The sequence below is a fragment of the Grampus griseus genome (assembly GCF_964374135.1).
Source record: "Grampus griseus genome assembly, chromosome: 11".
Taxonomy (NCBI): Eukaryota; Metazoa; Chordata; class Mammalia; order Artiodactyla; family Delphinidae; genus Grampus; species Grampus griseus.
In genome coordinates this window covers 20,227,328-20,239,309 of record NC_139005.1, presented here as the reverse complement: position 1 = coordinate 20,239,309, position 11,982 = coordinate 20,227,328, and the positions used below count along the sequence as shown (strand labels likewise).

Below are 11,982 nucleotides of genomic sequence, written 5' to 3'. Positions count from 1 at the left end.
TATTATTTTTCTTTCCTTTCATATTTTACAAGAATAAAATAACATCTCATCGCTGGGTTGGAAGTAATTTGTACTTGGGGTCATCCATCCAGCACTATTTCAGTGTGATACACTTTTTTTTTTTAAGGTAGGAATTATATTTCAACAAAGTGACTTTCAATCCCTGCCTAAATATATGGAAGTGAGGGAAGCCACCACTCTACCCTGGTGATGAATCAGTCACCTCATTCATCACCAGAGTAGAGCCGCCTAAATTGGCCGGCTAGGCGGTGTCTGCTTCTGTCCACACATCTCCTTGTATATCCCTCCGGATGAAGCCTTATTCCTGTACCTCCCTTCACTAGCTACTTCATCATTGCAGCTGCTGGAATTGTAGAAAGCATTTGAGGAATTTTACAGGCTGGTAAAATTATTCTGCAACTTCAGTTTTAAAAAATATATCTTCCAGATATTTCTTCTCTCAAAGTTTTAATTAATTATATCTTGAAATTTATGTTTCCTTTTAAAATGACTCATTGAAAACTTGGACTTAATAATCAAATGATACTTTTCAAGTGGTATTTAAACCCTTTAGTTCAAGTTACCATTATATATTGTCCTTAAACCTTAGATTTCTTCTTCAAATGAAAGATAATCCTTTTGTTGTTAGTTTATCTCATGGTTTGTTTCAATGCAAAAAATCAATGCTTGGCATATAGGACTGGATCCTGCCCATCCCCCTAACCGCCCCCCACCCTCCTTTTTGGGTTTGCAGAGATCAAGGAAAAACAGGACGTCTGAGTTACAAAAGCAATAAGCAGACAATTCAACTTTTAAAGGTAAGTATATAAAGATATTGCAAATTTGCCTTCTTTGCAGAAAACTAATGACTAAAATAATTTGTAGATACATCTTTAAGATCCCTCAGAACATGGATTGTTCTCATATATCCTGTAGTGATTAGTTTTCTGTTAAATGTTTATGTTGCTTTTGGAACCATCAGTTTTTGTCATCTCTGTTGTATGATAAACTTTTTAAGAATGGGAAACAAAGAAATATCACATCTTTACTTTTTGCCCTCTGTCCTCATCCTATCCTTGCGGATGGACAAGTAAGAGTGACTGAAATCCAGAGTCACTTCAAATACTAAAAAATCAATTTTACAACTATACCAGTACATTTTAGTTCCTATGAGCAACAGATTATTAATAGCATAACAGAAGTTATTCTGGTTAAAGAGACTGCAGAAGCTCTCTAGTTGTGTGGCTTTTAAATGGTGATGAAAGGGAAGATTAAGAACTCTGGCCTCAGCTACTCAGTTGATAAATGACTTTGCATCATTTAATCAGTCACTTCTTGCATTGCCTCATCTTTTTCGTGCTGATATCAACATCTAAGTAACTGAGGAAGATTTCAATGGCTTTCTGTTTTGTAAGTGGTTGTGTTTAACCCTTCCCCAAAGTGCTGATGATAAGGTGTTTTTTGGTCAAGGAATCCCTTTGGTCAGTGTTCTTCTCTAGTTGACATCCTTTGTTGCCCTAGTCCATGACTAATCTACTTATACGTCTGCTTGCTCTTTTTTTTTCTGACTAAGCTTTAGATTCACTCCTTGATTTAAGAATAAAGTTACAGCCACCCGATCACCAACTTCTTAGTATTCTAAACTCTTCTGGCAGAAGTGACTTTACTTCTCTACACAGCCTGCTGGCCTTGCATGGTCCCACTAGCTACCCACATCTGTGTACCAACCTTTCCAGTTTTCTCTGATTGCTCAGCTGTTCAGTTTCTTTCAGCTTGTCTCTTCCTAGGTTTTTCCTAATCAACATCTATTTTTCTGAAGGTTACCTACTTTTTTACCAGCCCACTCTCTCCATTTCTATAGCCTCATTATCCTTGAGCTTCCAAACTCTTAAACATGTGATGGCTACCTCTTCCTATTCTTCCGAGAACTTTTCTTCTCGGACACTTCTCATAGAACGTTGGGACTGTAAAGGGGTTTATTACAGCCACTTCATTTTAGAGCGAAAGAAACAGAAGTCTGTAGAGACAAGTTACCAAAATTCACCTAGTAATCAACCACAGGGTCAAAATTAAACTAAAGATTTTTTAATTGCAAAAAGCTGAGGAATCCAGCCTTGGCCTCCACTGATATAATCTCTGCTCCCAGAAGTCTTAGAGTTTTCTCTATACTGAGATCCATTTCTTCCAGTTGGCATAGCCCTAAGCGGCATGTCGTTGAAATGCAAAGGATGGGATCTGAAATCTGCCATAGACATTAGCAACCAGCCCTTCTACAATTCAATTACCCTTCACTTCTGTAGCCAGAAGGGAATTATACTGAATACTGAATGTGCAGTTGAGTTTTATTATATACAAAAACAAGGATTTTTTGTTGTTGTTGGTTTTGGTTGGAAAAAAAATGTTCTGAATCCTCTCATGGGATATTGAATAACATAATTTTGGCAAAAGGTTTTAGCCTCTGTTGGTCTTCCTCCGTCATTATTCTGCTTAACTACCATGGTCACAGATTTGTTCACTGAACCTCTCTGTGGGAGATTCTTTGGTAGTTCTGATTTTTTTTTTTTTTTACCCACTCTGTTTTGAAAAGTTCTAGGTTCCTTGGATGCCTTACTTTTGTCTTCTCAGAGCCTCCCTCCCCATCTGGTGACATCTTTAGGATGGACCATCAGTGTGCTCTCAGAATATTTCTGAGGTCTTTACTAGGAGCAAAGTTTTACTTCATTTGTCAGTGAATAATTTCTGTATTACAGTCAGCTCCTGAGTCTGGTATATCTATTCATGGAAAACTGTTCAGAGACAAAGTCATTATTCAGTTCTCAATGATATTCAGGACCATTCCTTGGTGACTCGTATTGTTACACATTTGTACAGGATTTCACGGTTTTCACGTTATCTTGTTTGAACCTATGAGGTAGGTAGGGCTGATATTATCTCCCTTTTATGGCTGAAGAAACTTCAGCTCAGTGAGATTCAGTGACTTTCCTAAAGTCACTTAGATAGGAACTGGCAAAGTGAAGACTAGAATCTTAGCCTAATGCCAACGCTCTTCCACATCACTCTGCTAATCAAGCATTAAGATTGTCTTGATTGGGACTTCCCTGGTGGTGCAGTGGTTAAAAATCCTCCTGCCAATGCAGGGGGCATGGGTTCGAGCCCTGGTCCGGGAAGATCCCACATGCCGCAGAGCAGCTAAGCCTGTGCACCACAACTACTGAGCCTGCACTCTAGAGCCCACGTGCCGCAACTACTGAGCCCGCATGCTACAACTACTGAAGCCCACGCGCCTAGAGCCCGTGCTCCACAACAAGACAAGGCACCGCAATAAGAAGCTCGCACAATGAAGAGTAGCCCCCGCTCGCTGCAATTGGAGAAAGCCCGCTTGCAGCAATGAAGACCCAGTGCAACCAAAAATAAATAAATAAATAAATAAAGATTGTCTTGAGCTACAAAAAAGGAGTTGGCTACCGTGAGAATCTTAAGACTTCTCCACACACTAAAAAAGATTCAAGTCCTATTTCCAAAATTGCTAAGTTAAGAGTGTCAATTATTGGTACAAACACAGAAAATTAAAGTTCAATCTCTAGATTCTTTAACTGCTAATCACACGTCTAGGCTACAATTGAATAACTCCATGCCATTGCACTTGGAGTCACAGCTCTCAAAAGCTCTCTTTGCTTAGTTCTTTGCGACGAATGTGTAAGAGTTCTGCTGTCTGAATAATGGGCAGTGCAGATGGGTAATGCCACAGAATGCTGCAGAAACAGAACTTTCCACAGGTTAGAGAAGAGAACTCTAGCAAGGCCACATCATGTCCCACCTGCCACATGAACTCTCAGATTGCTAGGAGACATGACAATCTAGGATAGAGAATAAAGAGGGAAGAAGGATCAGGGGCAGAAGTGGGACTTGTTACATATCACCAGCACTGTCCTCAAGAGTATGCAGTTGATTAGGACCTGGGAAGACAGCACCAAAATTGCAAGCATGGGATATTGCGTTCACAATTGGCAAAAGTTCTTACATTTATGAGATACTCTCGTGTGTTGTATTAGGACTCCTAATAAAGTACCAGTGATAGCGTCCTTCCATGAACTGACAGGTGTTCACACAATACTTATTGTTCTGAATGGACCAAACCGGACAACTCAAACACGGGGAGTCCTTCTAGCCCTTCACGGAAACTTCCTTAGGACCCTGACAAGAACCTTCCATAACAATTTCTCCTCCTGGGGACAGTTTTTATGAGTGAGTATTTAACTCATAAATAGTGAGTTTTAAGAGTCAGTATTTAGCAGCATAGAAAGGAGGACTAATATTTAATACTTTTAATATGAAACCTTGCTAAAGGAGTTTTGAAAGTCTAATGATTAAATTTTCTGATGTCAGTGTTTTCTATCTGTATTTTGTTATATTTTCCTTCCATATATGTACTAATATCTCTCTCCTCTCTGCCCTCAAAGTGGTCTATTTCCAAAATTCTTCAGTCAGTCGAAATTTCATGAATATTTGTTTCCTATAACTTCTTTCCTTCAAAGTCTGTCAGCTACCCTGTTCTCTGTCTTCCCAGCCTCACCTTACTGTGCCATGGCTAGGCCGTACAGGAGGAATAAAAAGACCTGCAATCTAGACTTTTCACCATGCTGGGTCAGAGGTATTCCACAGTTTAAAGGAAACTACGTGCCCATGCAGATGTGTCCAGCTCCATTTCCACAGAGGAGGGTAGAACATAAACATCTCAGGCTGAGGAGTCTCCTGCTAAGTCTCTAGAGAAGACTCAAGCAATTGCAAACAGAGAAACAAAACCTTCTCTTCTTTATTACATTTGTGTGCATGTTACCTGGTATATTTTAAATCTGGGGCACCTCTTAGATATTTAATGGCAAAGATAATTAGGTACTACTTAAGTACCACCAAGAAGGAAATGAAAGGTGTGAACATTTAGAAACAAGTCATTAAGCTGGTTGTCTCAGAATCATTTTGATCTTCGTATTTAAGACCAGAAGTGAATAGTATCCATGACCAGTTAGTCTGAAATAGCTACGCTGCTTAGGAGTCAAAAAACCCTGCACATCACACATCAGCCTAAGAACTGTAACCTGAACAAGCACACAAGTTACAGAGTTGAGTTAGAAGGAGACCAAAATGAATAATCCTTTCACCCTGGCAAAAGGTGAGGCATCACCGAATAATTTCCTCCCTCCTGTTATCCCCCATCCATGAGTATGATCTAGATCTGCTATTTCCTGGTCTTAATTTAAGATTAATGAGAAGGAAAGACTCATCATCTCTACTTTATATTGCTATGACAATTTCAACATACTTCCAGTTTGTATTATATTTCATCATGCATTGCCATTTTATCTTTTGTTCAGGACAATAATATCCAAGTCTAGAGAACAACACAAGGATGCCTGACGTGACGCAGCCTGCCTTCCACCCAGGAGAGGAAACCAGCAGCAAGCGAGAACACGGTTTCTCTTAGAAAAGATAATTCCTCAGGACTTTCCTGTAACCATTTCTTAAAGCAGGAGAGAGAGTTCGTGGACAAGTTAAAACATTTGCTTTCTAGGCTGTTATGAAGAAAAACATTGGTCAAAAGCAAAACCATCACTGTTTTCATTTTACGCACATGAAGTTTCCCAGTCACTAATTTCAGTCTTTTATACCCTGCCCAGCTGTTAGGTCGACAACTTCTGCCATTTCTGCAGATGCATTTTCCAAAAGCACGTGTTTCAGGAATTCTGAGTCTTGTGGTCTGATTCTCTACACTTGGAATCTGTCTCCCAAAAGCATGCGTTAATCCGGCTTCTTAATGGCTGGAAGTAATAGATGAAGTTTCTATGGAGTAACTAGTTGGGGGTTTTTAAACCTGCCTACATGCAACTCAAATGCCAAAATAATCTCTTCCACCTCATGATACTAGGTACAAAATCCCACAGATAGGAAATGCCAAGAGTGTTTTAATTAAATAATCTGATAGAGCTACTTTTTTTTTTTTTTTTTTTTTTTTACAATTCTCACTTCTTAGTCTTTGGAGATCTTATTCTATACCCATCAAGAGTATAGAAGCTGAAAAACTAATGAACTTGCTCATTTTTAATGTTGACCCTCTTTATACGCAGAAGGTGTGATTGCTTCAGCTTCTGAGAACAAATCCTGTCTATACCTGGTAGCCCAGCTTCATTTAATTTAATTTCTGCTTATTTATATAACATATGCAGGAAGATGGGGCATATACAGTCTTGGAAGGTGAGATAGAGCAAGCAAAGTGAGGACCTTCCCCCGATATACTCTGTTTAAAAAAATAAACGTAAAATAACCCAAAAAATGATCATTAGTGGTGATCATTGAGTTTTGTTTTACTATATCCAAATATCAAGGGCTAAAAATACTTTATTTTTAAAAAGTCATGCGCCAAGGAACTCAAACATATACGTATACCAATATCAATAGCAGCATTATTCATAAGAGACAAAAGGTGGAAACAACCCAGTGTCCATCAGCAGATGAATGGATTTTTAAAATAGGGTATATACGCACAATAGAATGTTATTCATCCAGTAAAAAAATAAAATGCTAATATGTGCTACAACATGGGTAAACCTTGAAAATATTATGCTAAGTGAAATAAGCCAGACACAAAAGGACAAATATTCGGATTCCATTTTTCTGAGGTACTTAGAATAGGCAAATTCATAGAAGTGGAAAGTACAATAGCTTTTACCAGGCGTCAGCAAGAGGAGAGTGGGCAGTTGTTGTTTAAGGGGTGCAGGATCTCTGTTCAGGGTGATGAAGAAGTTCTGGAAATAGTGCACAGTATTGTGAATGCACTTAAAATAGTTAAAATGGTAAATAAACAAAACTCTAGTAAAATCAGATTAGTATTTCCAAGATGGAAGAACAGCCATATGCCAGTCTAAAGCATCTGAGAAGAGTTATATTTCTTGAGAAAATAATTTGTCATATGCTTTTTGGTTGGAGATAAAAAGGATTCATGTTTAACCCCTACATAATGATGAAGCACAAATATTTTCTAGTCACCAAGCCACACTGATCACATTATTTCTTTAGTCTTTGGACACTTACGAGTAGACTTCTACCTTTTCAGACAACTCTGAATAACACCTTATGCCACTCTGAACCATTATGTATGATCTTTGAATCACACGTTGGCTAAATTGTGTAGGCTTTTCTTTTTCATAGTTACCATAGAAACTGTGTAGTCACGGTATTTGAGGAGACAATAAGAGCATCCGAGAGTGTACAATCAAAGTTAACATTTCATGGTTCATAATCTCTTCCAGCTGCCTCCATTTGTGATTATCGTGTTCCAGTTGGGAGTATAAATGTATAACCCAAAGGGCTCTGGGAACTAAAGCCAATAAGCGACCTCACCCGTGCAGGCATCCCTCCCAACCTCCTTCCCTCAAAGATTTGCGATAGAAACACATAAAAGAAATGGCATGTGAGCCTCAGGTGTTTCCAATTATTTCCCTCGACCGAGGAGAGGTTTCCTAATCCAAAACATATTTCAGCTCAAATAGTCTTCCTTATATTTGAAGATTGTGTAGCTTCAGAAGAATTTCACCTACATATCTGATTCATTGACACTCCATCAACAACAATATCCCCTCTGAGCTCTTCTGTAAGAACACTTCCTCTCTGGGTGGTCAAAAATATGGTGCATTTAAGTATTGCTTGTTTTTGTGAAGCGAGCTCTCAGAAAGCGTATAACCTTTTGCTCTTGCAAGAAAAAGAGAAATAAATGCTCAGTGTGGTAGATTTCTTGTCAGTGACATCACCATGGAGTGTTCTAGCACAAGCCTCAACTATCTTCCTGCTCAAGGGCTATCAGTCTCTCTAGAACAGTACAGGAAGGGGAAGAATGACCTACCTCTACTGGTACAAATCATTAACTACCTAAGTGGTAATACTCAGGCAAGACTATTCAGGGATTACAAAGAAAGAATGTGGGTTTGGAGCATTTTGTTTTCCTAAGTTTCTGAATGAAAGGTATAAGATTGATCATTTAGGCTTCAGCAGCCTTAGACAGCAGTGAGCTTTATCTCATGGTCCCAGAAATTCGCTACTTCATTGTTGCCTCTGCAATTTGGCGGCAGCACTCTGCTTATAATCATCTTACAGGAGCAGTGAGGGTTATTTCATAAAACATCCGAGTAATGATCATTGTTAAATAATATTCACTTGGTTCTGAAGAACCTAGGGGCAGCACAGGAATAAAGACGCAGATGTAGAGAATGGACTTGAGCACACGGGGAAGGGGAAGGGGAAGCTGGGACAATGTGAGAGAGTGACATGGACATATATACACTACCAAATGTAAGATAGCTAGCTAGTGGGAAGCAGCCGCATAGCACAGGGAGATCAGCTCAGTGCTTTGTGACCACCTAGAGGGGTGGAATGGGGAGGGTGGGAGGGAGAGGCAAGAGGGAGGAGATATGGGGACATATGTATACGTATGGCTGATTCACTTTGTTGTAGGGCAGAAACTAACACACCATTGTGGGGCGGTTGTACTCCAATTAAGATGTTTAAAATAATAATAATATTCACTGTTTAGGGAAACAAAATCATCTACAGATGGATGAACTACATGAATTACAATGAAAATAAACCCAAAACTTTACCTACCGCTGAATACGCCCCAAAATAGGTGAACATTTTGAGCTGTACCCCAGCACTTTTCTTCTCTCTCTCTCTCACACACACACACACACTTCATTATTTTGGCATGAAATAGTGAAAGAAATTGTGAAAGGATAAACACTGTTCAGATGATGAAGTATTTTTGGTTAATTGCCAAAGAGCTTTGCAGGAATCCAAATTTTCAGATCAGTGTCAGGGCTAGAGTTCTTTTCGGGGATAAACTCCTGCCCTTGGCACTTAATGCCAAGTCCAAGTAGAGGAGGCTTTAGAATCTAGCCATCTGAGTAAGTTTTAAAATGCGTGGTAGCAATACAACTTTGTGCTCAGATAATATAAATGGTTACCACTCAATTATCTATGTTTACAAAAATACTGACTTGAAATATATCTATATAGACATATCCATAACATAGCCATATTCTTTGGAATACATTACAAGACAAAACAGATGCAATAGAAATTTTACTTTTAGAGGAGTTTTCTTTTTCCTAATATTTTCTTTTTCTTAGGCTGAAGACAGTCTCAGCGTGTTGAATACTGTGAAAGTTCATATAAGCCTGTTGCTTATATGTTACCACAGCATGAGAAATGTAAAACTTTAGGAATCGTTTGAAAACAGTATTGTCTGTTCTAAATAGGTTGTTTGTGTCTGTACTGTGGTCCTGAGAAAGAGGGGAAAAGGTTCTCTAAGTAAGAGGCCAAAAGGATCGCCGGGCAGTCAAATTTTGCCTTATATCCACAGGTGACTAATGATACTACCTTCTGCCTGAATTACACATTATATTTATATTAGTCAACCAATAATAATTTTAGGTCTAGAAGGAGGAACATTGTAACCGTGAGCAGAAGTACCATAGGAACTGCTTTCCAAGCTTGTGTCTCATACTTCCTGCTCTGCTGAAAACAGGGGAACCACAAGGGGCTCGGGGACTGGGGTGGCATGGGGAAGACATCTGTTCCCAAGATGGTTCGTTCACATGGCAGGAAAATTGGTGCTGACTGCTCTCCACAAGGCAGCTTGGGCTCCCTCACACAAGTTACTTAGGTTCCAAGAGTGAGTGTCCTAAGAAACAGGAAGTGGGAGCTACCAATTTCTCAAGATCTGGATGCAGAAAATGACACAGCATCCTTCTGCCATGTTCTCTTAGTCAAGCAGTTATAGAGCCCATACTCAAGAGGAGAAGGCATAGACACCACTTCTCTATAGGAGGCCTTATTTTAAAACAACCACTATGAACATTCTCAGGATACATCATATCTTGGGTCGCAAATCAAGCCTTGGTAAATTTAAGAAAATTGAAATCGTATCAAGTATCTTTTCTGACCACAACGCCTGTATGCAGAAAACTATAAGACACTGATGAAAGAAATTAAAGATGATACAAACAGACGGAGAGATATACCATGTTCTTGGATTGGAAGAATCAACACACAGGGTGATCAGCTCAGTGCTTTGTGACCACTTAGGAGGGTGGGGTAGGGAGGGTGGGAGGGAGATGCAAGAGGGAGGAGATATGGGAATGTATGTATACATATAGCTGATTCACTTTGTTACACAGCAGAAACTAACACACCATTGTAAAGCAATTATACTCCAATAAAGATGTTAAAAAAAAACAACACTATGTATAAATCACCAAGAAAAAAAAAACATACTTCTTTTTAACTTGATCTTTCCCTTTTAATCTTAACTGAGCATGTCTGCCCCAATCTTGGAAAATTAAGACATCCCCAATTCACCATCATTCAGCTGGTGAATCCTGATGTTCAAAGAATCCCATCACAACAGGCAAGAAACTGTGACCTTACCTTTATTGGGGGTATATTGTCAGCTTACCTGAAACAAGGGAAGTCTGAAATATTGCCCTGAAGCAATAAGTAGCTCTAGAGATTATAATTTTCCTCTTAATTTCTAGAACCACCTTTCAGGAACCCCTTAACCTTTTCTCCTCTTCCTTAAATCACTAAAATCTATGTGGATTAGCTGGAGACATGTCTTGAAGGGCTTGTAGTTGTCTGTTGAGTTTGTATTTTGCAAACTTATTTTTCCCTATCATGCATTCTTAATCACTAATTTTTTTTGAGCGTCTATTATATGCTAAGCACCGGAATTTTTCAAAATATAATTTGTGCTTTTATGGGAGTCATAGACCAGTGGAAAAGATACTTGTAATAAAATAAAGTATCAAAGAAGTACTACAATAAAGCTAAATATAAAATCGTGTGTGTTCTTTGGAGAATGAATACCAGACAGGTGCCATGGAGCTGACTTTAAGAAACAAGTGAAGATGGTTCAAGCAAATGGAGAAAAGGAAGCTGATCACATACAGAAAATAAATGGAAGCCTCTGGGTGGCTCTGAAAAATGGTCATCCATATTGGTGTGCATTTAGAAGATGGAATAAAAGAAGGAACCAGGAAATGAGGCAAGAAAAGGAGAGTGAACCAACTCATGAGCTTTGTGTTCTGGGGCCAAGTGTTTGAACTTGCTCCCATATGTTATAGAAGGGAAATAGCAATTCCAGATTCTCCGTTGGAATCTGGCAGTACATTGGACGGTGACATATAGAGATAGAATTTATCCCACTATAATACGGCAGTTATTTTTCTAAGAAACCTCAACTTTTCCAAATTTGCTTTTGGTAAGACTGGCTTTAAAAAAAAAAAAACTTTTCAATGAGAAAAAAACAAATATGGAGTAGAGCATTTCTAGCTATACATGTACATTATAAAACCTAAAAATCGGGCTTCCCTGGTGGCGCAGTGGTTGAGAGTCCGCCTGCCGATGCAGGGCACGCGGGTTCGTGCCCCGGTCCGGGAAGATCCCACATGCCGCGGAGCGGCTGGGCCCGTGAGCCATGGCCACTAAGCCTGCGCGTCCGGAGCCTGTGCTCCACAACGGGAGAGGCCACAGCAGTGAGAGGCCCGCGTACCGCAAAAAACAAAAACAAACAAAAAAAAACTAAAAATCATTAAGCAAATATGGTGGTTGATTACACTGAGCTTTGGCTTGAGTGAAGGTCTGTCTCCGTGGTCAGCATGGGCCTCTTAAAATGCTTCTCACCTGCATCACCTACTGTTAGAGCAAAGCATACAAATACTCAGAGAAGGCAGCCATGGTCTGTGTAACAGTTCCCCCCGCCCCTGCCCCTCAGTGTTAAGGCAATATCAACCTGTACAATGTAACTCATGTTCCCTAGCTAATAAATGGCATATTGTCAATCTTCATTATGAAAATATGCTATTGGGAAATTGTTCAAGGAGCTGTCTCAGGAAGTGAGGAAGGTATCTTATTAAGGGAAAGGATGGGAGGTAT

At 39.4% G+C, this 11,982-nt stretch overlaps 1 protein-coding gene across 1 annotated transcript in view; it reads left to right on the top strand.

Moving 5' to 3' along the window:
* The window catches only part of LMNTD1 (lamin tail domain containing 1), a 45,233-nt gene extending 38,956 nt beyond the window's left edge, over positions 1-6,277 (top strand). The window contains exons 7-8 of the mRNA XM_082666762.1: positions 755-818; positions 5,373-6,277. Of these exons, the coding sequence (XP_082522888.1) occupies positions 755-818; positions 5,373-5,393 (85 nt within the window). The 3' untranslated portion in view covers positions 5,394-6,277. The remainder of the gene's footprint in view (positions 1-754; positions 819-5,372) is intronic.
* Positions 6,278-11,982: the final 5,705 nt, after the last annotated feature.